General features: G+C 39.3%; 1 protein-coding gene across 4 annotated transcripts in view; it reads right to left on the bottom strand.

Annotated features, from left to right (window-relative positions):
* YLPM1 (YLP motif containing 1) overlaps positions 1–24,759 on the bottom strand; it is a 69,082-nt gene that overhangs the window by 27,616 nt on the left and 16,707 nt on the right. For all 4 annotated transcript variants that reach the window (XR_009007406.1, XM_057542309.1, XM_057542310.1 and 1 more), the window contains exons 5-6: positions 6,056–8,167; positions 3,300–3,420 (exon numbers count right to left, since the gene is read on the bottom strand). Coding sequence is in view for 3 of the 4 variants with exons in the window: in XM_057542309.1 (XP_057398292.1) it covers positions 3,300–3,420; positions 6,056–8,167 (2,233 nt within the window). In the remaining variant the exon portion in view is untranslated. The remainder of the gene's footprint in view (positions 1–3,299; positions 3,421–6,055; positions 8,168–24,759) is intronic.

The following is a 24,759-nucleotide window of genomic DNA, read 5'->3' as shown; positions in this document are numbered from 1 at the left end:
AGCGCAGAGTCTTAACCACTGGACCAGCAGGGAAGTCCCATTACCAAACATTTTAAAACATTTTATTAAAATATTAAATCTTGGGCTTCCCTGGTGGCGCAGTGGTTGAGAATCTGCCTGCCAATGCAGGGGACACGGGTTCGAGCCCTGGTCTGGGAGGATCCCACATGCCGCGGAGCAGCTGGGCCCGTGAGCCACAATTACTGAGCCTGCGCGTCTGGAGCCTGTGCTCCGCAACAAGAGAGGCCGCGATAGTGAGAGGCCTGCGCAACGTGATGAAGAGTGGCCCCCACTTGCCACAACTAGAAGAAGGCCCTCGCACAGAAACGAAGACCCAACACAGCCATAAATAAAAAAAAAAAAAAAAAAAAAAAATTAAATCTTCCAAAAATATTAAGTAGCTGATGCTTGCTAGGCTATAGTATAGTTGTTATATAACTATTTTAGAGAGCTGTTGGCTATATTATAGGAATCATTAAAAATGTCCTTGTTCTTTAACTAAAGTATACCACTATAGGAGTTTAAAAGTACTTTTAAGAAGTTATCTAAAATAAGAATTTGAAGCATAATGCATAGTGGTTTGTAGAAAATAAAGAATGCAGATGTAAGCTTTTATCTATAGAATGGGTAAACAACAAGGTCCTACTGTATAGCACAAAGAACTGTATTCAATATCCTGGGATAAACCACAATGGAAAAGAATATTAAAAATGTGTATATATGTATAACTGAATCACTTTGCTGTACAGCAGAAATTAACACAACATTGTAAATCAACTATACTTCAATAAAAAAATATTAAAACTAAAAAAAATAAGAATTTGATACAAAGACATTTATTAACATTGTATTAATAAAAGATTAGAAACAAAGGTTTAACTTTGTTAAATGGAATAGTTTTAATAAATTGTGCATCAAAAATAAAAAGCATGTAGCAATATGTTAAAATGTTTGTGATTGATTTATCAAGTGAATAAAGCAGAAATGTGGATCTATAATCTAGAGCTTCTACTATTTGCTAAGAGAGTCAAAGATAAAAGATGTAGTTCCTATCCTTATGAAGGACAGGCAAGATAAGAGAGAAGGCAAGACAAGACAGAAGGCAAGACAGACAAGAAAACAGACAATCCAAATACAGTATGATAAGGGTTCTGACAGAGGCCCATAAGATGTTACAGGCGTACATGCGAGGGCAATTGTCCTACACAAGTGGAAGAGAAGATACAGAGATGAGTTCTAAAAAATAAACAAGAATTAACTAGTTAGAGGAGAGGATAGGAAGAGAAAAAAAAAGAAACTCTAGGTTTAGAGAACAACGTGCATATGCAAAGGCATGGAGAAGTAAGAGCCAGTCACACTCACAGAATTGTCAGAAGCTCCATGTGGAGGGAAAGTAAAGAGAGGGAGTAGCAAGTAATGGTAAGCAGAGCTTGGGCCAGCTCAGGAAGAACATAAAAGGCCAGGCAAAAGAATCTAGATTTTATCCTGAAAGGAACACAAGAATACTGAAGCGTTCTAAAGCCAAGGTACAACATGGTGAGATTTATGTTTTAAAACGTCCATTTTGGAGACTTCCCTGGTGGTGCAGTGGTTAAAAATCCACCTGCCAATGCAGGGGATGTGGGTTCAACCCCTGGTCCGGGAAGATCCCACATGCCACAGAGCAACTAAGCCCATGAGCCACAACGACTGAGCCTGTGCCCTAGGGCCCATGCACCCTAGGACCCGACGCCACAACTACTGAGCCCACGTGCCACAACTACTGAAGCCCACGTGCCGCAACTACTGAGCCCGCGTACCGCAACTACTGAGCCCGCGTGCTGCAACTACTGAAGACTGCATGACTACAGCCTGTGTTCCGCAACAGGAGAAGCCACCGCAGTGAGAAACCCGTGCACCGCAACGAAGAGTAGCCCCCACTCGCCACAACTAGAAAAAGCCCGTGCACAGCAACGAAGACCCAACACAGCCAAAAAAAACAAAAACAAAAACAAAAACATAAAATGTCTGTTTTGGCCAGCAGTCACATCAGTGCTGCCTAAAGTAGAGTGTAGGGTAGTCCTAACTACAAAGTGGCATGAGAGAACTTTTGGGGGCAATGGAAATTTTTTTAATCTTTTGGTATACATTTGTCAAAACTCAAACTGTGGGCTTAAAACATATGTAAATTATAACTCAAAATTTGATTCAAAAAATATTTTAAAAATAATCACTCTGGAAGCAGAATGAAGAATGGATCAGAGGGGAATGAGATGGAGAGAGATGAATTAGGGTGTTTCTGAAATAATCTAGGCAAGAACTGACATGGGCTGGAACTGAGGTTGTAGGAAAGTGGAGGATAGAATACTTGAACAATATTAAAAAGATAGTAAAATTAATCAACAGAATGACTGAACACAGAAGGTTAGGACAGAGAAAAGAGTTACGGCTGACTTCAGGTTTCAAGTCCGGGTGACTAGGTGATAATGAGGAGAAAGAACAAGTTTTCATGGGAGGATGGTAATGAGCTCCATTTTAAATATGTTGAGTTTGGCAGGAGACACACCCAGAGAGAAACCCTGTAGGCAGATTGATGCATACACAGGCCAAGAGATATGATTTGGGGAGTCAACATCATGGTGGTTGCTGACATCAACAGTTACGTCTGAGTGTTGTGTGTTAGATTAGGATGGAAGGGAACGTTGAGAAATGGAGAGTTAATCTGATGAAATGGTTCAGTAGTGGTTTTTTTCTCTCTCTCACTTATATTTGCATGATAACGTTTTTAAAGCCCATCACTGGCTTAAAGGTACAACAACAACAACAACAAAATGAAAGCAAAACAAGGGGAGAGCTTAATCACACAAGTCTTTAACGTAGCTTCACTGCCTGAACTGGGGCACGATGCTCAACCCCTTCCCTAGCTAAGGACTAGTAGCCTGAAGAGGCAGGGAGACTACGAAGCTCACATGAGCAGGGCTCACAGGGAGTCCCTGCACTGTCCAAATGGAAAACAGGACTATTTGAACAAAAAGGATTACCAAGGAAATTCTACAATTTTGTGAACACCAAGCCATATATATAGTTCCGGTGTGCTTGGTGTACTTATCAAACCCTGGGGGAAAAAGCATTTCTGTCACACTTTCGACCATGCTCATAATATTTTCAAAGGTCCATTACCATTAGCTTTTTACTTTTCCAAAATTTACATTTTTTATAGAGGAAATTTATACTTATTGTAATACAAAAAAAAAATCAAACGACATACAAACATACAAAGTAAGAACCATTTCATTTTCTGGGCACATATTTTCCCATACCGGATACATTCCAGGTCTTGAAGATGTATTCTGCAATCTCGAATCCTGGGGTGGTAGATGGTCAGGCATCTGTGGCTCAGACCCATAGTCTTTCATCTTTTGAAGCTGTTCTTTCTGTTCTCTGTAAACAAATAAAATTGCCATTGTACATAAGGCATGTGTTCTCCATTCCTAAATAACTATAATTAATATTGAAGAACAAAAAAGGAAACTAAAACCTTTTTTCAAATCCTCTACAGTGCCCATAAAGCATCTCCAGGGTAATACTCTCTTGCTTTTATGAGCTAACTGATCAGTCATCTACGACCTATAAAATAATGATAAATTATTGAAGATCTTCAAGGACCGATTCTAGAACCTGCCTCTTTAGTCTATTTTAATATCTCACCTACTTGTCATGTTTTTCTTTCATCCAACAAAAATCTCTCTTGCTATTTTTTTCTTTGTTCAATAGTCTTTAGATAAGAGGTTGCAAAATGGTGGCACATGGGCCAAATATCAATGTATTTGGATATATATGAATATATAAAAAGGTTTTTTAAAATTTAGCTTCCATATTAGTTTTAAAATCTGAGCTAGCTGCCATTACTTACAAAGCAAAATAACATATTTTTCCATATAAATTCAAATTTTAAAGAGATCTGCAGACACTGGGCCTACATTCCCACATGCCGACAATCAGCTCAGTGGAGTAGTGGCTGCCTGTTTTAGATGAAGCAGTTTGCCACAGTCCTCACCAAACCCAGTAGAGTTACACTGGCCCGCTTTCACTCATTTTAGTTACCTGTGTGGTTCTTGTGGGCATTTTAGTTTACAGCCCCTGCTGTATACAGTGAGAACAGTTGTCAGTCTAAACCTTTAAAACAACACTTCATACTCCTAAAGAGTAACTACGTAACTCTTCCAGTTTTTCTTTAAATCGCTGGTCAAATTCCCTTCACTTTTCCTTACAATGCCCACAGTAAACACATACAACATCTACCACAACCTCTTCAGACCTTTTACAATTTTCTCCCTACCATTCTGTAAAGTGTAATGAGCCAAATGGACACAAAGTAAGGGTCAAGTATAAAAAAAGATTATTTTCTGCCTCATGTAAATCATACTATGACTTTCCCAATACAACGTGAGTGACTTGTATTTAACTATGACCACTCTTACCCATCACTTCACATATTTTGTTTTATTATGTGGCCTAGAAAGAGCTTTAAAAAAAGGATGATGAGGCACCTTGTATCCAGCATTTCTATACAAAGCAATAACGGGTGAAAAGGAAATTTCAAAAAGGAAAGAAACCTTGGCAGCTTAGTAACACCAATCAGCTTGGTGCTCTCCATAAACAACAGATTTTAGAGTTGGACAGACTGGGTTCAAATTCTAGGTTTACCAATTCTAGTAGCCAAGTGGTACTCTCTGAGCCTTAGTGTCTTTGGTGAAGTGGGAATACTATTACTTATCTTTGCAGGCCTTTGCGGTAAGGATTTGAGATAGGAGGATTGAGATAATACATGCTAAATTATCAGCACAGTGCCAGCACACAGTAGGTGTTAAATTAAAGGTGTCCATAATTTAAAAGTGAACAGAGAATAGCTAAATGTTCTATAGCATACTTTCCACATTTACTACTATCTTCAGGAATAATCTGGAAAAGTCAAATCTCTTAGAGTGTATCTTCTATAGACCACAGAAATCTGTTTTGTTTCCTGAGGCACCTGATCTTTGATCTTTACTTACAGGTATTTTTCCTCATTATACTTTTTTAGTCATAAAGCTTCAGTTATAATTTCAAGTGGCATAATCCACAAATGTAGACCAGAATTGAAAAATGAAAAAAAAACACAATACATTGGAATATATCAAAAACTAACCATTAATTTATTTTCACAAAACATTGCTAATTCCTAAGAAATTACTCAAAAAGTAATTTCTCATTGCAATCTGTCAGTGACTCCTAAATTCTCATCTCAGGATATAGTTGATATAAGGATTACATGAATTAATACATACAAAGCACTTAGTACAGTTCCTGGTACATAGTAAGCGTGCAATAAATGTTAGCTTTTATTATTACTGCTACTAATGGGAAGCATTATGTAGATACCTATACATAGTTGGGTGATTGTAAATCAAGAAATCCAAATTCTATTCTCCATCTCACAAAGAAAATATTTGATTATGTAGAAACAAGTGACATCCTCAAGTAGAGATACTGCTTCTAGTTATAATGAAAGATAAAACATCCCAAAAAGAAAGAATCAATAGTTAGATAAATCTGAGGCTGCTTCCAGGTAAACCATTCTTAGCTTCAACAGAGAAAAACATAAATCCTTCCAGCACTTTCCAAAGTTATACCAAAGATTAGTGAATATGAAGTCTATCAGATCTAATACCAAAGAACAAACTGCCTCAGGGGAAAAAAGGGATTTTACGTATGAGCTCTGTGAAATCCAGAGCACTGGAAAGTTGAAGTTTGAACTTGAAACAATCACAGGCATGGCATGTCAGCAACATATCTACAAAAGCCAAGAATGGCTATCAAATTTTCATATTTCAGGACATAAGTTTATTATAATTAATACAGTTCCTAAATATCCATCCTACCCTAAAACAGCACTCAATGACTAGAAATTAAAATTAAAATCATGTGGTAAGAACTTGAACAAAAATGATTCCATTCAAATATAACACATCATTTTAAAAAGAGCAGTCTGAATGAGGTTTTGACTAAAAGAAATGATCTTAAGTAGTTAACTTACCGAAGCATTTTCAGTTCTTGTGCAGCTTTCAAAATGATTTCATGCTGCCTCTGACTGAGAACCATTACCCCTCCAAGGCCTTGGTCAGAGTCTAAGTTTGCATCCGACCCCATCATTTCAGAAGAATGATGTGAGGAGGGCATATGTTCCGCCATGGGGGAATGTCTATCCACATCAGATGGGTACCATCTGTCTGACAATCGTTCTCTTTCCCAGTCCATTCTGTCAGGAATATAATCTCGCTTTTCCCGCCATGTATCTCCTCTTTCTGGGTACTCTCGGATCCTCAACTCACCCCTATCACGGAAATCTCGATCATACCCATGGTCTCGATTTCTTTCTTCTCTCCATCTATCATCCCGATATCTATCCACAGGTGGAAGAGGTGGGAGGGGTGGTAAAGGTGGAATAGATGGAATATCTCGTTCACGGAACTGTGATTCTTGTTCATCCAGTGGTCTCCCATAATCTCTGTCCCACTCATTATCCAAATTTCTATCATACATATCCATAGGTCTTCCGATCCGATCCACGTCCCTGTCCAAGTCCCTGTCCATTTCCCTGCTGTAGTCCTCATCCATATCCTGCTCTCTCTCCCAATCATCCCACCAAGGGCCTCGTCTATCTCCATCATGAGATCGAGATGGTGCCGAAAACCTGTCCTCTCTGTTATATGAATCTAGTGTATCATCTTGATAGTCATGTTCACATTCTCTCCAGTATCTCTCTCTATCCCAATCATCAAGTCTTTCTCGTTCCACTGGAGCATTTCTACCATCTAATGGGAACTCTTCATGCCCTCTCTCTTCTCCATGGTTCCATGTTGCCCTAGGAGGCTCATCTCGGTGATATGAATACATTTTTTCTCCACCATCTCCTGGTTCTGGTCTAAATGGACCTCTGTCACGACCAAAATCTGGTCTTCCCAGACCCCTTTCCCGACTGCCAGGCCCTCGAGGTGGTCCCCTCTCCCTGCTCCCAGCTCTTCGGGGTGGTACTCTCTCTCTACTCCCAGGTCTTCGAGGGGGTCCTCTCTCCTGGCTGCCAGCCCTCCGAGGTGGTCCCCTTTCTCGGCTGCCAGCTCTACCCCTCTCCTGGCTGCCTTGCATACCACCTGGCATTTTCTCCCGACTGCTTCCTGGCCTCACCAACCCTCTGTCCCGGCTGCCTTCTCCTCTACTCATCTTCTCTCGACTGTCTTCTCTTCTACCCATCATTTTATCACGAAAGTCTTCTTGCTTGACCAACCCTGGGCCACGGCTGATTGCCTGGCCTCTACCTCTATTTACTAGTCCTTTATCCCGTGTGTCTTCCATTCTGCCTTGCCCAGGACCTCTGTAAGATGAGCTGCTGCCTCGATTGCCTTCTAACCTATTATCTCTGTTATCTGGCCGAGGCAGCCCTTTATCTTGGTTGTTTTCTGAATGGGGCAGACCAATACCCAAAGGTTTAAAATCATTATCTGCAGTTAGTGATGATGATGTTGCTACTGCTGTTCCTCCCTCCATCCCCCCTGTTTTTGAGGGAAAAGTAGATTGAGAAGGTACAGGTTTATTTGCAAGGGGTACAGGCTGAGTAACAGCTTGGGCTTTGTCCATTTGAGTCTCCATACTTTGAGAATTCTGGTCCCAATTAGAAGGCTCTATGGGCCCTTCCGAGACTTCGCTTTTAGGTGGCTCTTGCTGAGAGTCGCTTAGATTCTCATTTGACTGAGCCGCCTTGGCATCCTTTACATCTGCAGCAATGGAAAATGCAGCTGATTGCATTTTAAAATTCTTCTGCTGGTTACTACTGGTGTCTGCTAATGGTTCTTTGTTTCCTGGTTCTGCTTGTGACTTAGGTTGCTGCTGATGTTGCTGTCCAAAAGCTGGTTTGGGGCCTTTCCACTGTGGTCCACTCTGTCGAGGACTGAGGGATGTATTGGGGGTAATATAGAACTGAGATGCTGGCCCCCGGGGAATCACTCCCCATTTGCTTTTAGCGCCCTCTGTTGGGTGACCTTCATATCTGGGTCTTGGCCCATCGGGGCGATTTCCTTCAAAACGAGGCCCTTTGGGTCTCGGTCCTTCACACCTTGACCCTAAATCCTCAAATCTTCGAGGACCATCAAATCTACAAGTAAAACAAAAGATATTACTCAAGACAGTAATGCAGAAAAAAAAAAATTCTCCATGTAAAAATATTTAAGGCAATCTTGCCTTAGTATCTGTTTACAAAAATGACTCTTAGTCATTAAACAAACCCTGAGATATCTATATCTTAGAACCAGTATGTTAAGGTGGCAGAGCTCAGAAGGTCTCAGGACAAATCTCCTGCAGCAAGTCACTGATACACTGAATTGTTAAAAAGCAATTATAAATATTGTGCCTTAGTAGACAGAAAAGTCCACTCATTTCAAACAGAAAAAAAAGTCCCGTAGCTAATTCTGAAAGTACTTTTAGAGTTAAATTATAACTAAAAACTAAATATGAAACAATTAACAAGATAATATAGGATGATTATAGATACTGTTGGAGCTAACATTATCATCTTGACTAATTGACAAAAGTTTAAAAAACAGCAGCCAGCTATGTCTTAAAAGCATGCCCTGACATTTAAAAATCTGGACAGATATATTTTTGCTATGGACCCACTTGCATATTTGGTAAATATTTAGTGTATATCCTCTGTCAGGCACTATGCTACATCCAAGGGATACATGAATAAAATGTCTTCTTTGCCCTCAAAGTGTTTACAATGGAAGAGAAAGAATCTAAGTGTAAATAACTGCCAGAAGGTACAATGACTAGTCTATCTGCACATAATAAGGGCAACAGAGGAGAGAATGGTCAGTTCTACCAGGGTGAAGGTGGTGCTCTCCAATAAAGGCTTTATATAATAGAAGATGCTTAAGTTAACTCTTGAAAAACAAATTGTCAGAGATCAGGTTAACAGAGAGTATTGGAGATGACGGGAGTGGGTGGCAAGGACATCTCAGGCTAAAGAAGCATTATGAGGAAAGGCAGAGAAACATAACCAGCATAGCATGTTTGGCAAACAGTTTAGCATGGCTGAAAGAAAGAGGAAACAAAGTCTAGGACACCTAGGAAAGGAGAAGGAGTGGAAAAGCAGCACACTAAGAGATAAGGTAAAGAGCCAGGCAAGGGTCAATCTCCAGAAGACCTTGTATACCTCGGTGGCATGGACTACTGGTACACCTCCAAAATTCATTCCCCCTTTTTCTACAGTAATTGAGCCTCTCCATTATTAGCTAGACATAAGGATAGCCAGACTAAAGACTCTCTTTCCCAAACTCTCTTGCAGCTGGAACTTTTAGCCATGTTCTGGCCAATGAGCTGAGAGTGAAAATGATTTACAAATCCTTCCAGGTTGTAAACTTAAAGGGAAGAACACATCCTTCTCTTCACCATTTTCTTTTTCATGCTGGCTCCGACATGGTGGTGAGGCATCCTGAACCATGTAGATAAGGGCAACATACTAAGAGATGGTAAAGTAACAAATCAGAAGGAACCTGGATTCTTGACACTGGAGAGCCACCATGTAAGTCCTGAGAGAGAATAAACTTCTAACTTGTTAAAGCCATGTGACTTTGGATCTCTGTTACAACAGATGAATTAATTCAGCTGGGTAAGAAGTTGGAAATTACCTTAAGCACGTAGAGCCACTAAATATGACGTGATTTTTAAAAGATTTCTCTAGCAGAAAAGTAGTAGATGGATAAGTGGGAAAAGCTAATTGTAGATTGTCTCTACAATTTGAGTAAGTGAAGGTGAAGTCTGTTCTAAGGCAGTGATTGATATGAGGATGTAAAGGAGGAGATAAAAGTGAGAGATGTGAAGGAAAGTAAAGCTGATAAATTTTCTAACAGGTGGGATTAAAATAATGGAAAAGGAAGAATTTAGGATGGTTCCAAGGTTTTTGGCTTTGGTGATGGTCATGCCTTTCATGCCTCTAATGAGAAATAAAAGGGTTTTTCTTTCATTTGTTAGGGAAATAAATGAGAGTAATAAATTCGGTTTCAGCAAAATATTAACTTCCTATCCCTGTGACATCAGTCTTTGGTAATCTAGAAGTCTTAGTTTCAAAGGGAGAATGCTTCTATCAGGGGACACAACAATGACTCTATTAAACTCCAGTTCAGACTGCCATCTGGCCACTTTGGGTTCTGAATCAACAAGCAAAAAAGGGAGTTACTGTACTGGCTGTGGCGGGGGGGGGGATTAATCCTGTCGTTCAAGGGGAAATTGGGTTATTTCTACACAGTGAGGGTGAGGAGTATGCCTGGAATGGAGGAGATCCTCTAGGACACCCCTTAGTACTTCCATGTCCTGTGATTAAAGTCAACAGAAAACTACAATAACTCAATTCAGGCAGGGTTGAGAATAGCTCAGACCTTTCAAAAATGAAGGTTTGGGTCACTCCACCAGGCAAGGAACCAAGACCAGCTGAGGTGCTCACTGACAGCAAAGGGAATATGGATTAAGTAGAGGAAGAAGGCAGTTATAAATACCAACTGTAATTACATGACCAGTTGCTGAAATAAGGGCTGTGATAGTTATGAATATTTCTTCCTTAACGTTTGATATTAAAGGTTTAAATATATATTTATTAGTCAAATATCTTTTAATTGATTTTTCTTCCTTATAATCTAACATAAGATGTATTAATACTAGCAAGCTTTATAACTCAGAATTTAAGTTACAGAATATCAAAGAGGGGAGGTAAACCAGCTAGGGAGAATGAAGATTTCCCCAAAGACAAAAAAGGGGCTTTATAATCTTTTCTGGGGAAAGGATGAGAAAATTTCTGGTTGTCCAGGGATAAATGTTTCATGTTAGACACAAAAATCTCCCCTGTGACCCACCCTAATAAGAAACATAGAAGAAAGAAAGACACATGGCTGGAAAATGTACTTCAGCCCAGCCAAGTCGACACTATATAGAGTCATCGCAAGGAATTAAAAAATACATAAACTCATGCCGCGGAGCGACTAAGCCCGTGCGCCACAACTACTGAGCCTGTGCTCTAGAGCCCAAGAGCCACAACTACTGAAGTCTGCGTGCCTAGAGCCGGTGCTCCGCAACAAGAGAAGCCACCGCAATAAGAAGCCCGTGCACTGCAACGAAGAGTAGCCCCCTGGGCTTCCCTGGTGGCGCAGTAGTTGAGAATCTGCCTGCCAATGCAGGGGACACGGGTTTGAGCCCTGGTCTGGGAAGATCCCACATGCCGCGGAGCAACTGGGCCCGTGAGCCACAACTACTGAGCCTGAGCGTCTGGAGCCTCTGCTCCGCAACAAGAGAGGCCGCGATAGTGACAGGCCCGCGCACCGCGATGAAGAGTGGCCCCCACTCGCCGCAACTGGAGAAAGCCCTCACACAGAAACGAAGACCCAACACAGCCAAAAAAATAAACATAATAAATAAATAATAAATAAAATTAAAAAAAAAAAAAAGAGTAGCCCCTGCTCGCGGCAACTAGAGAAAGCCTGCGCGCAGCAACGAAAACCCAATGCAGAAATAAATAAATAACATTAAAAAAATAAATAAATAAAAATAAAAATAAATAAACTCACTATAAACAGAGAGAAGGGGCTACCAGTAGATGAGAATTTTGTTTTTAAATTCTGGAAGACAAAGAACAAACATGAGTGGTAACATATGGAGCAGGAAGAAGCCGCAGTTTAGAGTGCTGGTAGCAGAGAGGGATACAATCAAAATGGGGCTGGCTTGCCCAGAGAAACCCAGAGAGGATCAGGATTCTCAGAATCCAGGGATGCTGGGGAAAGACAAGTAAGACTTGGGGATAAAATTATGTAAATTAAAATCTATATTCAGAACCACTGATCAGCTTTTCCCTGGTCTTTTTTTTTTTTTAATTTATTTATTTATTTTTTGGCTGTGTTGGGTCTTCGTTTCTGAGCGAGGGCTTTCTCCAGTTGCGGCGAGCAGGGGCCACTCTTCATTGCGGTGCACGGGCCTCTCACTATCGCGGTCTCTCTTGTTGTGGAGCACAGGCTCCAGACGCGCAGGCTCAGTAGTTGTGGCTCACAGGCCCAGTTGCTCCGCGGCATGTGGGATCTTCCCAGACCAGGGCTCGAACCCGTGTCCCCTGTATTGGCAGGCGGATTCTCAACCACTGCACCACCAGGGAAGCCCTCCCTGGTCTTGAATGTCTCTAAATGCATGAATTTGAGGGTCCCGTAGCGTTAGCACAGTTTTTTGCCCTATCACCTAAAGCAAAGTCTGACAATTGGTTAGCCCCCCACATACACACAGAGCTCCCAATCAGCTTCAGTGTCTCCCACTCTTAAATATAAATGGACAACCAGAGATCACAATATATTTGAGAAATGTCTCCAAAATGAAAAGAAGAGACCAAAGATAAACAGAACATGGATCTGGAGGAAACAGACATAATGCAAAAAAAAAACCAAAACAGAAGAGAACTTAAAAAAAAAAACCAACTCTCAAGTTAGTATCCTCAGAGACATTCTTAAAGATACTGTATCAGTAAATTGACAACAATTTGCTATATATAAAAAAGGATGAGGGGTCTCCCTGGTGGTGCAGTCGTTAAGAATCCACCTGCCAATACAGGGGACACAGGTTCAAGCCCTGGTCCGGAAAGATTCCACATGCTGTGGAGCAACTAAGCCCATGCGCCACAACTACTGAGCCTGTGCTCTAGAGCCCACAAGCCACAACTACTGAGTCCACATGCCACACCTACTGAAGCCCGTGTGCCTAGAGCCCATGCTCTGCAACGAGAAGCCACCACAATGAGAAGCTGCTGCGCTGCAATGAAGAGTAGCCTCCGCTCACCGCAACTAGAGAAAGCCCGTGTGCAGCAATGAAGACCCAGCACAGCCAAAAATAAATTAATTAATTTAAAAAATAAAATAAAATAAAATAAAATAATAATAAAGATCTTGCGCACCACAACTAAGACCCATTGCAGCCTAAATAATAAATAAATATTAAAAAAAAAAAAAGGGCTTCCCTGGTGGCGCAGTGGTTGAGAATCTGCCTGCCGATGCAGAGGACACGGGTTCGAGCCCTGGTCTGGGAAGATCCCACATGCCGCAGAGCAACTGGGCCCGTGAGCCACAACTACTGAGCCTGTGCGTCTGGAGCCTGTGCTCCGCAACAAGACAGGCCATGACAGTGAGAGGCCTGCGCACCGTGATGAAGAGCGGCCCCCGCTCGCTGCAACTGGAGAAAGCCCTCGCACAGAAACGAAGACCCAACACAGCCAAAAAAATAAATAAATAAATTTATTTAAAAAAAAAAAAAAAAAAAAAAAGGATGAGGACTTCCCTGGTGGCACAGTGGTTAAGAATCCACCTGCCAATGCAGGGGACACGGGTTCGAGCCCTTGTTCGGGTAGATCCCACATGCCGTGGAGTAACTAAGCCCATGCACCACAACTACTGAGCCTGCGCTCTAGAGCCCGTGAGCCACAACTACTGAAGCCCGCGCACCTAGAGCCTGTGCTCCGCAACAAGAGAAGCCACTGCAACTAGAAGCATGCACACCACAACGAAGAGTAGCCCCCACTCATTGCAACTAGAGAAAGCCTGTGCAAAGCAATGAATATCCAATGCAGCCAAAAATAAATAAATGAAAAAATTTATTAAAAAAAAAAAGGATCAGGGCTTCCCTCGTGGCGCGGTGGTTGAGACTCTGCCTGCTAATGCAGGGGACACGGGTTCGAGCCCTGGTCTGGGAGGATCCCACATGCCGCGGAGCAACTGGGCCCGTGAGCCACAGCTACTGAGCCTGCACGTCTGGAGCCTGTGCTCCGCAAAAGGAGAGGCCGTGATAGTGAAGGGGCCTGCGCACCGCGATGATGAGTGGCCCCCGCTTGCCGCAACTGGAGAAAGCCCTCGCACAGAAACGAAGACCCGACACAGCCAAAAATAAATATAAAAATAAATAAATAAATCAGACCCGGTGCAACCAAATTAATAAATAAAAAAATATTTTTAAAAAAAGTAAATATAAAACAAATAAATAAAATTTATTTAAAAAAAAAAAGGATCAGAACCAGAAGAACTGTAGAATTGTTTTTTAATTCTCAAAATTTAAAAAAATGCAATAAAAGGATTAGAAGTATCTCAGAAAGTACAACAAAATGAGAGAGAATAGAGACAAATATAATCAATCCAGCAGGTCCAAATCCTACAAATGAGGAGTTCCAGAAAGATAAAAACAGAAAATAAGAGTACATAAATAAATACATGAAGAAATAGGACAAAGAAATTTCCCAGAGTTAAGAGACTCTAATCTCCAGATGGAAAGGGCCCAGCTCACTAAGTATCCAGTACAGTCAATAAAACTAAACAAACAAAAACCACTATAAAATATTAAAAGAAAAGGGATTAAATAAGATTCTGGCAGTAGGGAGAAACCAACTAAAAAGGAAAAGAATCAAAACAGTACAACAGCTACACTAGGTAACAGAAGAAAAGAGAATGCTTGCTGACCCTAAAACCTTGACCTTAAACGCTGATCCTAAATTATGTTCAACTTCAGTAAACAGTATATAAACAGTATTAAATAGTATGGTACAAAAACACACACACATATCAACGGAACAGAATAAAGAGCCTAAAAATAAACCCATGTTTATACTAATTCATGACGAAGGAGCCAAGAATATAAATACAATGGAGAAAGGATAGTCTCTTCAATAAATGGTATTGGGAAAACTGGACAGCCACATGCAAAAGAATGAAACTGGACTATTACCTTACACCATACACAAAAATTAACTCAAAATAGATGAAAGAAAAAAAAATAGATGAAAGACTTGAGTGTAAGACCTGAAACCATGAAACTCCTAGAAGAAACATAGGCAGTAGGCTCCTTGACATAGATCTCGGCAATGATTTTTTGATTCTGACATCAAAAGCAAAGCAACAGGGACTTCCCTGGTGGTGTAGTGGTTAAGAATCTGCCTGCCAATGCAGGGAACATGGGTTTGAGCCCTGGTCTGGGAAGATCCCACATGCCGCGGAGCAACTAAGCCCATGCATCCCAACTACTGAGCCTGCAAGCCATAACTACTGAGCCCACATGCCACAACTACTGAAGCCCAAGCACCTAGCGCCTGCGCTCCGCACAACACAATGAGAAGCCCGCACAACTCAACGAAGAGTAGCCCCCGGTCGCCACAACTAGAGAAAAGCCTGAGTGCAGCAGTGAAGACCCAATGCAGCCAAAAATAAATAAAGTAAATAAAATTTTTAAAAAAGCTTACTTTAAAAAAAAAAGCAAAACAACAAAAGCAAAAATAAAGTGGGACTACATCAAACTATAAAGCTTCTGCACAGCAAAGCAAATCATCAATAAAATGAAAAGGCAGCCTACTGAATGGGAGAAAATATTTGCAAATCATGTATCTGATAAGGGGCTAATTCCAAAATATATAAAGAACTCATACAACTCAACAGCAAAAAAAAGAAACAATCTGATTTTAAAATGAGCAGAAGATCATAAACACTTTTCCAACAGACAAATGACATTTTTCCCAAGAAGATACACAGATGTCTTTCCAAAGAAGACATCATGAGAAGATGCCCTACATCACTAATCATCAGGGAAATGCAAATCAAAACCACAATGAGATAGTACTTTACATCTGTTAGAAAGGCTATTATCAAAAAGACTAGAAATAACAAGTGTTGGCAAGGATACAGAGAAAAGGGAACCCTTGTGTACTATTGGTGGGAATGTAAACTGGTGAAGCCGACTGGAAAACAGTATGAAGGCTCTTCAAAATATTAAAAATAGAACTACCATATGACCCAGCAATTCCACTTCTGGGTATTTATTGGAAGAAAACGAAAAAACTAACTCAAAAAGATATATGCACCTCCCCCCCGCCCCATGTTCACTGCAGCATTATTTACAATAGCCAAGGTATGGAAACAACCTATGTGTCCATTGATGGATGAATGGATAACAAAGATGTGGTATATACATTCAATGGAATATTATTCAGCCATAAAAAAGAATGAAATCTTTTCGTTTGCAACAATATAAATGGACCTGCAGGGCATTATGCTAAGTGAAATAAGTCAGAGGAAGACATACTATATGATCTCTCTTATATTTGGAATCTTAAAAAAATTTTAATTAATTAAAAAACCAAGCTCTTAGATATGGAGAACAGACTGATGGTTGCCAGAGGCAGGGTGTGGAGGTGGGAAAAATGGGTAAACTTTTTGTTTTCTTTTGTTTTTTAGTTTACATAAATTATAATAAAAATATATGCAACCTCAAATTATATATCCAAATTACTAATCAAGTGTGAGGTTAGATTAAAACATTTTCAGGCATGCAAGGGCTCAGGAAACTCCAACCCACAATTTCTTAGTTGAGCATGCACTCCAGGAAAAGGAGGCACTAAACCACAAACTGGAAGCCATGAGATTCAGTAAACAGTGAATCCAATCTAGAAGGATAGTCAAGGGAAATGCTGGAGTAACAGCCATATGACAGATCTTGAGAGCAGCAAACCAGCCAACCAGCCCAGGCAAAAGCAAGAGAATGCATGAATCTGGGGGAGAGATCTCAAGAGAAAAAGAGATGTTGCTTTTGAGACTGGAGTTGGAGGATTATTTTAAAGATGTTGCAAGAAGAGGGACTTACCTTGTGGTTCAGGGGCTAAGCCCACGTGCCACAACTACTGAGCCCGCATGCCACAACGAGAAGCCTGTGTGCCACAACTAAGAGCCCACGCGCTGCAACAAAAAGATCCCGCGTGCCGCAACTAAGACCCAATGCAGCCGAATAAATAAATAAAATAAATATATTTTTTAAAAAGATGTTGCAAGAAGAAAGGCAACTGGAAATTCTAAAAGAGTTATTATGCTAAAGGAAATGTAATCACGGTACACTGCTTGCCTCTATGAACATTATTTACTGAATGAAATAAATATATTGGGCAGATGGGGTTAGAGAACAGTATAAGAACTAAACCTTTATCTATCAGAATAGGAAGTAAACATGTAGTATCTAATGTATAAGTATACATGTATAAGTCAAAAAAGTAGCAACACATTATTTAGTGATATGAAGGTAACTACCAAAAGAAACAGCTAAAGAATTAAAAGATGTCATTAGGAAATACGTCTAGGGTGGTTTGGGGCAGTGGGTGGTTGTTTCTCTTGATTTTTAAAAAACTACGTGCATGTATCACTTTGATAAAAATGTAAAATGTATTTCTTTAAAAGGCACACAGAGAGTGTTAGCCCAAACCAGGAAAAGGGCTTCTTCTGAGACTACAAGAAAGATTAGGATGGCAACTTAAGTAATGGTAAAGCCAGGAAGTGAGTTTCATTGGGCCTGAAAGCCTTGATTCTCTCTGTAAAGCAAGAAGCTAAATTAAAGATACAAAGAGAAATAATAATGTTTGCTAAGACAGAGAAAGCAGCATTAGCACAGATGGTCTATGCAAAATAGTGAAGACTTGACACAGCTATTGTTGGACAAAGAGGAAAGGAGCTGACCAGGTGCTTGTCAAAATTATGTCACAGGGAACTCCCGGTTAGGACTCCGAGCTTCCACTTCGATCCCTGTTCAGGGAACTAAGATCCCACAAGCTGCGTGATGCAGCCCAGAAAAAAAAAAAGGTACGTTGCAATGCTAAAGATAAAGACCACATATTTATGAAGGAAAAAAAGTATGCCATTTCAGGTTTTGTGATGATTTGGTTCCTTTTCTTGAAGTTACATTTATTAATTCAAAGTGTCTGAAATAACACCTTAGGTCATTAAAGATATGTAAAGTCATCTGTTTTGTATTGAATTCAGCAATTATTAGTTCATATAAGTGATAAGAAAAGACTATATATAATACACAAGTCAGTATAAGAACACTTTTCAACATGTTAGCTAGTGTTATAATCAAATTCTGAATATGAATGAACTGCTTTCTAACTAAACTGTGAATGCCTTGAGAATTTTACCCACAACTAAGACATTCTGGCATAAGCAACATTTATTGAACACCTACTAATTGTCATGTACTGTGTTAGTGTTGGAAATAAACTGATACCTAACCTCAAGGAGTTCACAGTCCATAAGAAGAATGAAACAAGTAAATCAACAGAACAGAATTTGATAAATATGGGGCATGTTGGTCTTGCTCACTTAAGTATCCCCAATGTCTGATTCACTGAAAGATCTCCACACATAATTATAGAAGTGCCATCCCCAGGGCAGGAAAAGTAGGAATTGATAAAGCAAAAAATGACAGAAAGGGGATTCCAAACAAGGAAAAGAGCATATGCAAAGGCCAGAGGAAAGGATAAAGGAAGCAGGAGGCACTAAAAGGTGCGAAGATATAGATGAAGTGAACATGGCGGAAAAGTTGTAAAACGTAATGAACTCACTTCTGTAAGCCTCATGCCTGCATATATAATATGCAGTGTTTATGAAAAGGTAGGGTGCTTTGCTTTTAGATTTAATTGTTGACCAGGAGCCAAGGGTCATCATTTTATTTTTATTTGGGGAGTGAGAATATGTTAAACCAATTGAAATATACTTTCAACACTACATATAAATGGAAATTAGTTATCAATACTGCACTTCAAATTTTTCAAAGTTCAAGGATGTTACAAAATGTCAGACTATCAAAACCTTTTTGATTTATAAAAGTAAAGAGCTTTTAGGCCTTTGGAATAAATATATGAAGAGATACTCATATTAAACATATGTACGAAAATAAGCCATCTTTACATCAACACAATGAACTACTATGACCTTTTTAACATATAAAAACGTACTGGAAATAAAGTACAAACATAGTATACATTCACTAAATACAATCACACAAAAACACATGCATTGTACATTGGTTAGATGAAAAGAAAAAAAGACAAATATCTGGTGTTTAAATATTTTGAAAATTTTTGCTTGTACAGTTAGGTATTTCATAAACTTCTAAAAAATAAAAACCCTATAACTAGGTATGAAACCATCAGAACTAGGTATAAAAATTTCAAAACTTGATACAAAAAATATACTCCAAATTGGGTACAAAAACTTAAGAGGGATGCAGAAATACAAATACCCTTAAACAAGATAATGTCTGATTATCACAATATATAAACACACATCAGCAGACCACAGTAATTACAAGATTTTAAATTCTGGAATCAAATTCCTGCCCTTTTAGTTTTCATGTGAAATAATGCCATTTTCTAATATGTATAACCAAGATCCTAAAATCAAAATTCCAAAGAGAAATAATCACTATAAACAGGAAAAGCCATGGCAAATGGAAGCATTAAGAAAAATTATGGTGTTCATAGTCCCTTGTTAAACCTAGTAAGACAGCTACAGAATGGAAGAGGTCACAATTCCAACCCTAAAACTAATCAAAAATAGGTATAACTGATCAGAAGCCTTGATATTATTAATATGTCAGTTCTTCCTCAACATGGTCAATAGAGTCTATGCAATGTTCAGCAAAATTCCAGCGGTTTTCTGAAAACTGACAAGCTGCTTCTAAGCATTATATGGGAAACAGAACGGACCAAGAATGGTCAAGACAATCTAGATCAGGGGTCAGCAAACTACGGCCCCGGGCCAAACCCAGTTAAGACTGATTTTTAAAATATTTTTATAGGTTAAAAAAAGAAAGAAAAAAAGGAAGAAAGAAAAATATTTGACAGAGACCAAACATGGCCCACAAAGTCTAAAAATATTTACCATTCAGCCCTTCACAGAAAATCCCTGATCTAGAAACATAGAATTGGAGGACTTACACTAAGAGATATCAAGATTTATTATGAAGCTACAGTAATTAAAACTATTTGACACTGGTGTAAGGATAGACAAATAAACCAAAGTAACAGAGTCCACAGACAAATCCACATATATAGTCACTTGATTTATGATGGAGACACTTTAAAGTAGTAAGAAAAGGATGACTTTTTCAATAAATGGTACTGGGGTCAACTTGATAGCCATATGGAAAACAATGAACCTTACCCTACCTCATTTTTTTTTAACAAAAAAATCAATTCTATATGGATTGTTGATTTTAAAATAGAAAGGTAAAACAATAAAAGAAAACAAATACAATAATGTATTTATGGCCTTGGAGTAAGCAAAGATTTCTTAAACAGGACATGAAAAGGCACTAACCATAAAGAAAAGATCAATAAATTAGACTACTAAATTTAAAAAATCAAGAATTTCTATTAATCAAAAGATACCATTAACCCTTGGGGTTCATTCGGGTTCACTGGATTCAATTATAGTTTTTGAGTTTTTTAAAAACAGTTCTATTTGTAAGGATTGATATTTCACGACTTTTTTTTTTCCTACAGGCTTTCCTAAGAACAAAAAGAAAATTTACTTTTTGATAAATAGAATGAAGTTTACATTATCTTGCAATTACCATATAGGCCCACTGAATTTTTTCATAAACCTAAGATACATTATGGGATCTTTTTTCTATATATTGAAACATTTTGTGATCTTCTTATCCTAGAATTCATTATTACTCATCATTCCTTATCAATTATCCCCAACTATGCTAAAGATCAAAATACGAAGACAACAAAAGAATGATGGAATTGTGAAATAAGCTGTCACCCCTCCTTGCATGGCCCAAAATATTGCAGCCTGCTTTTAGCTTCATTGAGCACAACTGAGAATTCAGAAATTTTCATTTCCTGACAAAGAAAAGTGACAGAGAAAGTTGTGTCAAAATTATTAGATGGGCCTTCCCTGGTGGCGCAGTGGTTAAGAATCCACGCACTAACGCAGGGAACACAGGTTCAAGCCCTGGTCCGGGAAGATCCCATATGCCGCGGAGCAACTAAACCCGTGCGCCACAGCTACTGAGTCCGCACTCTAGAGCCCACGAGCCACAACTACTGAAGCCCGCGTGCCTAAAGCCCGTGCTCCATAACAAGAGAAGCCACCACAATGAGAAGCCCGCACACTGCAATGAAGAGTAGTCCCCACTCGCCATGACTAGAGAAAGCCTGCGCACAGCAACGAAGACCCAACGCAGCCAAAAATAAAATAAATGAAATAAATTTATTTTAAAAAATTATTAAATGAGTCAAAAGATAAATGCAGAGACAGCTACACTCTAGGTCCTAATAAATATGTGAAATTAATCATACAAGCAAAATCTCTGACTATGAGTCCTCGGATGACAATATCCTAGATGAATATTCTCAAACTCAAGATAGGATGAGTGAACAATATAGTTCTAAGGACGGAAAGGAAATGTGGTATCGTCATCCAGATAGTTATTAAACAGGAAAGACTTCATCACATATTTTTGGCAAGAACCTGGACCATTCTGCTTTGCTAAAAGAATATGTGGGGCTTCCCTGGTGGCGCAGTGGTTGAGAGTCTGCCTGCCAGTGCAGGGGACACGGGTTAGAGCCCTGGTCTGGGAAGATCCCACATGCCGCGGAGCGACTAGGCCCGTGAGCCACAATTGCTGAGCCTGCGCGTCTGGAGCCTGTGCTCCGCAACAAGAGAGGCCACGATAATGAGAGGCCCGTGCACCACGATGAAGAGTGGCCCCCGCTTGCCGCAACTAGAAAAAGCCCTCGCACAGAAACGAAGACCCAACACAGCCATAAATAAATAAAAATAAATAAATAAATAAAATTAAAAAAAAAAAGAAGGGCTCACCTTGTGCATGTGAGTTTCATTTAAAAAAAAAAGAATATGTGACAGAATTATTTCATCTTCTATAATGTTTGTATGTCTTGATGCGAAGAGTTTTACTCTTTTAAAATTTACTCGATGCGAAGAGTTTTACTCTTTTAAAATTTTTAGGGGCTTCCCTGGTGGCACAGTGGTTAAAAATCCTCCTGCCAATGCAGGGGGACGTGGGTTTGAGCCCTGGTCCGGGAAGATCCCACATGCCGTGGAGCAACTAAGCCCGTGCGCCACAACTACTGAGCCTGCACTCTAGAGCACGCGTGCCACAACTACTGAAGCCCACACTCCTAGAGCCCATGCTCCTCAACAAGAGAAGCCACCGCAATGAGAAGCCCACACAACTCAACGAAGAGTAGCCCCGCTCGCTGCAACTAGAGAAAGCCTGCGTACAGCAAAGACCCAACGCAGACAAAAATTAATTAATTAATTAATTTTAAAAATTTTAATTAAAATTTCTAGTAAGTTGTTTTCATTATGCCTTTATTCTTACTTCTGTAAATTATTTGTAAAATTACTTTTAAATTAAAAAAATAAAAAGGTTCCAGGACTTCCCTGGTGGTCCAGTGGGTAAGACTCCACATTCCCAAAGCAGGGGGCCCGGGTTCAATCCTGGGTTGGGAAACTAGATCCCGCATGCATGCCACAACTAAGAGTTCGTATGCCATAACTAAGAGTCCACAACTGCAACTAAGAAGCCTGCATGCCACAATTAACAGTCAGCATGCTGCAACTAAAGATTGCGCATGCCACAACTAAAACCCGGCACACCCAAAATATAAATAAATAAATAAATATTTTTTAAAAAGGTTCCAATGGACCATCTAGATGGTAAAGTGAAGACTACTTTTTTAGTATACTGAAGGGTAAGAATGCAAAAAGTGCTGCAGAGTGAGAAACAGTCAAGACAATCTAGACATATGAGCTGATATCTAGTATATATAAAGGACTCCTACAAACCAATAAGAAAAAACCATAATCCAACAGAAAAATAGGGAAAAGACTTGAATCAGCATTTCATAAAAGAGGAAATCCAACTGAACGAAAATCAAATGGAATGGAAGTCAATCTCATTTGTCATCGGGGAAATATAAATTAAAGCCATATTACAATACCACTAGACATCCACCAAGATTGCTAAAATTTTAAAGTTTAATAACACCAAGTACTAATGAGGATACAAAAAAACTGGAATACAGAAACACTGGTGGTGAGAGTGTAAACTGACACAACCGCTTTGGAAAACTGTTTGACAATATCTATCAAAGCAGAACATATTTGTACTCTTATGACCAAGCAATTCCCATCCTTGGCATATATCTAAACAAAATTAAATACAAACATACACACACACACACACACACACACACACACACCCCTAAAGGGACATATATAGCACCAAAGACACAAAGCAGTGTTTTTCATAATAACCACCAAAAACTTAAATGACCATCAATATTAGAATGGATAAACAGATTATGGTATATTCATACAATAAAATATTGTAAAGAAATGAGAATGAAACAAACTACAGCTACACACAACATGGATGAATCTCACAATAATATAATGTCAAGTGAAAGATGCCAGACTCAAAAGAGTACATACAGCATGAGTCCATTTATATAAAGTTCAAAAATAGGCAAAACTAATCTATTGTGTAAAAAGTTGGAATAGTGGTCATCTTTGGGATGAGGAAAAATGGGGAGGGGCATGAGTGGGACTTCTCAGACACTGTTAATTTCTATTTCTTGATCTGAGTCGCGATAACACAGGTGTACCTGTGAAAATTTACTAAGCTGTACACTTATGATTGTGCACATCTCTGTATGTTCCTCTTCAATAAGTAAGTTTTATTACTGAAAATAAAAGATTCTTGGAAACCAACATCCACTAACGTGACAGTGTATTGGAGCTGTGGTAGTCTTCTACAAGACTTGATGAATCCAATGATACATACACACATCAACAGTTTCAAAAAGCTGCCCCAGATGCTCAACAATGTGGTATGCTATTTACATATGATGCACTTATGTCACTTGACTTTGTAAACCTTCAGTTTTTAGAAAGCAGCCTAAATCTGGATTTTTCAAAAAACTCAAAGTAATTTCCAGTACTTTATTTAACAGTGTGTAATTGGTAAATCAGTTAACTGTGTTCTCAGTTCTTGTTTTTCTACCCAGCTTTGTTTAAGAAACAAAACACACACACACACAAAAAAAAACTAGAGTGGCTTACCGTACGTTATATATATAGCAAACTCTGAATTCAACTAATAAAGGAAATTCATAAGTTTTCTTAATAGTGTGGATTATTCTTACCTCAGTCTCTTTTACTCACTGATCAGCTTCCCACTGATCTTTTTTTCTCCCATGTAACAAGGTTAAAAAAAAAACAAAAACCACCATGCCTGGGCAACAGTCACAAACTATACTTTACATGGGCTAAGTGAACAAAAGAAGTAGAAGGGTAATAGAAATGGCAATGACACAGCTAGATCAGGGAAAGGTTTTTAAAACAAGGCAGGAAAAAAAAAAAAAACAAGGTAGAAATGTGAGCAGGATACAATTCAAGGACAAAATATGCCATCCTTTTCAAAGCTGCAGGTGGAAAAAGCCAGGAAGGGATATCTCATATCTAAAAACAGTGTAATCTCCATTCACGAAGATTCAGCAGACTAGAATGCAGGCCCAAACCTAACTAGATGAAATGTAAAGTCTTAGGAAAAAAAAAAAACAAACCACAAGACAAAAAACTGTACAAGTTCAGGGTGACAGAGAACTGGCTTAATAACAGTACGGTGAAAAAGACCTGGCTGGCCAAATTGATGTTAAGCTCAACATGAGTTAACACTGTGAGAGTACTGACCAAAAAAAAAAAAGCAATTTGTTCAGCTATATAAGTACTTTTTTTTTTTTTTTTTTTTTAAGCTGTGTTGGGTCTTCGTTTCTGTGCGAGGGCTTTCTCGAGTTGCGGCAAGCGGGGGCCACTCTTCATCGCG

Source organism: Balaenoptera acutorostrata, chromosome 3 (genome assembly GCF_949987535.1).
Source record: "Balaenoptera acutorostrata chromosome 3, mBalAcu1.1, whole genome shotgun sequence".
NCBI lineage: Eukaryota > Metazoa > Chordata > Mammalia > Artiodactyla > Balaenopteridae > Balaenoptera > Balaenoptera acutorostrata.
The sequence above is the reverse complement of the archived record's forward strand: the minus strand, read 5'-3'. Positions and strand labels throughout refer to the sequence as shown.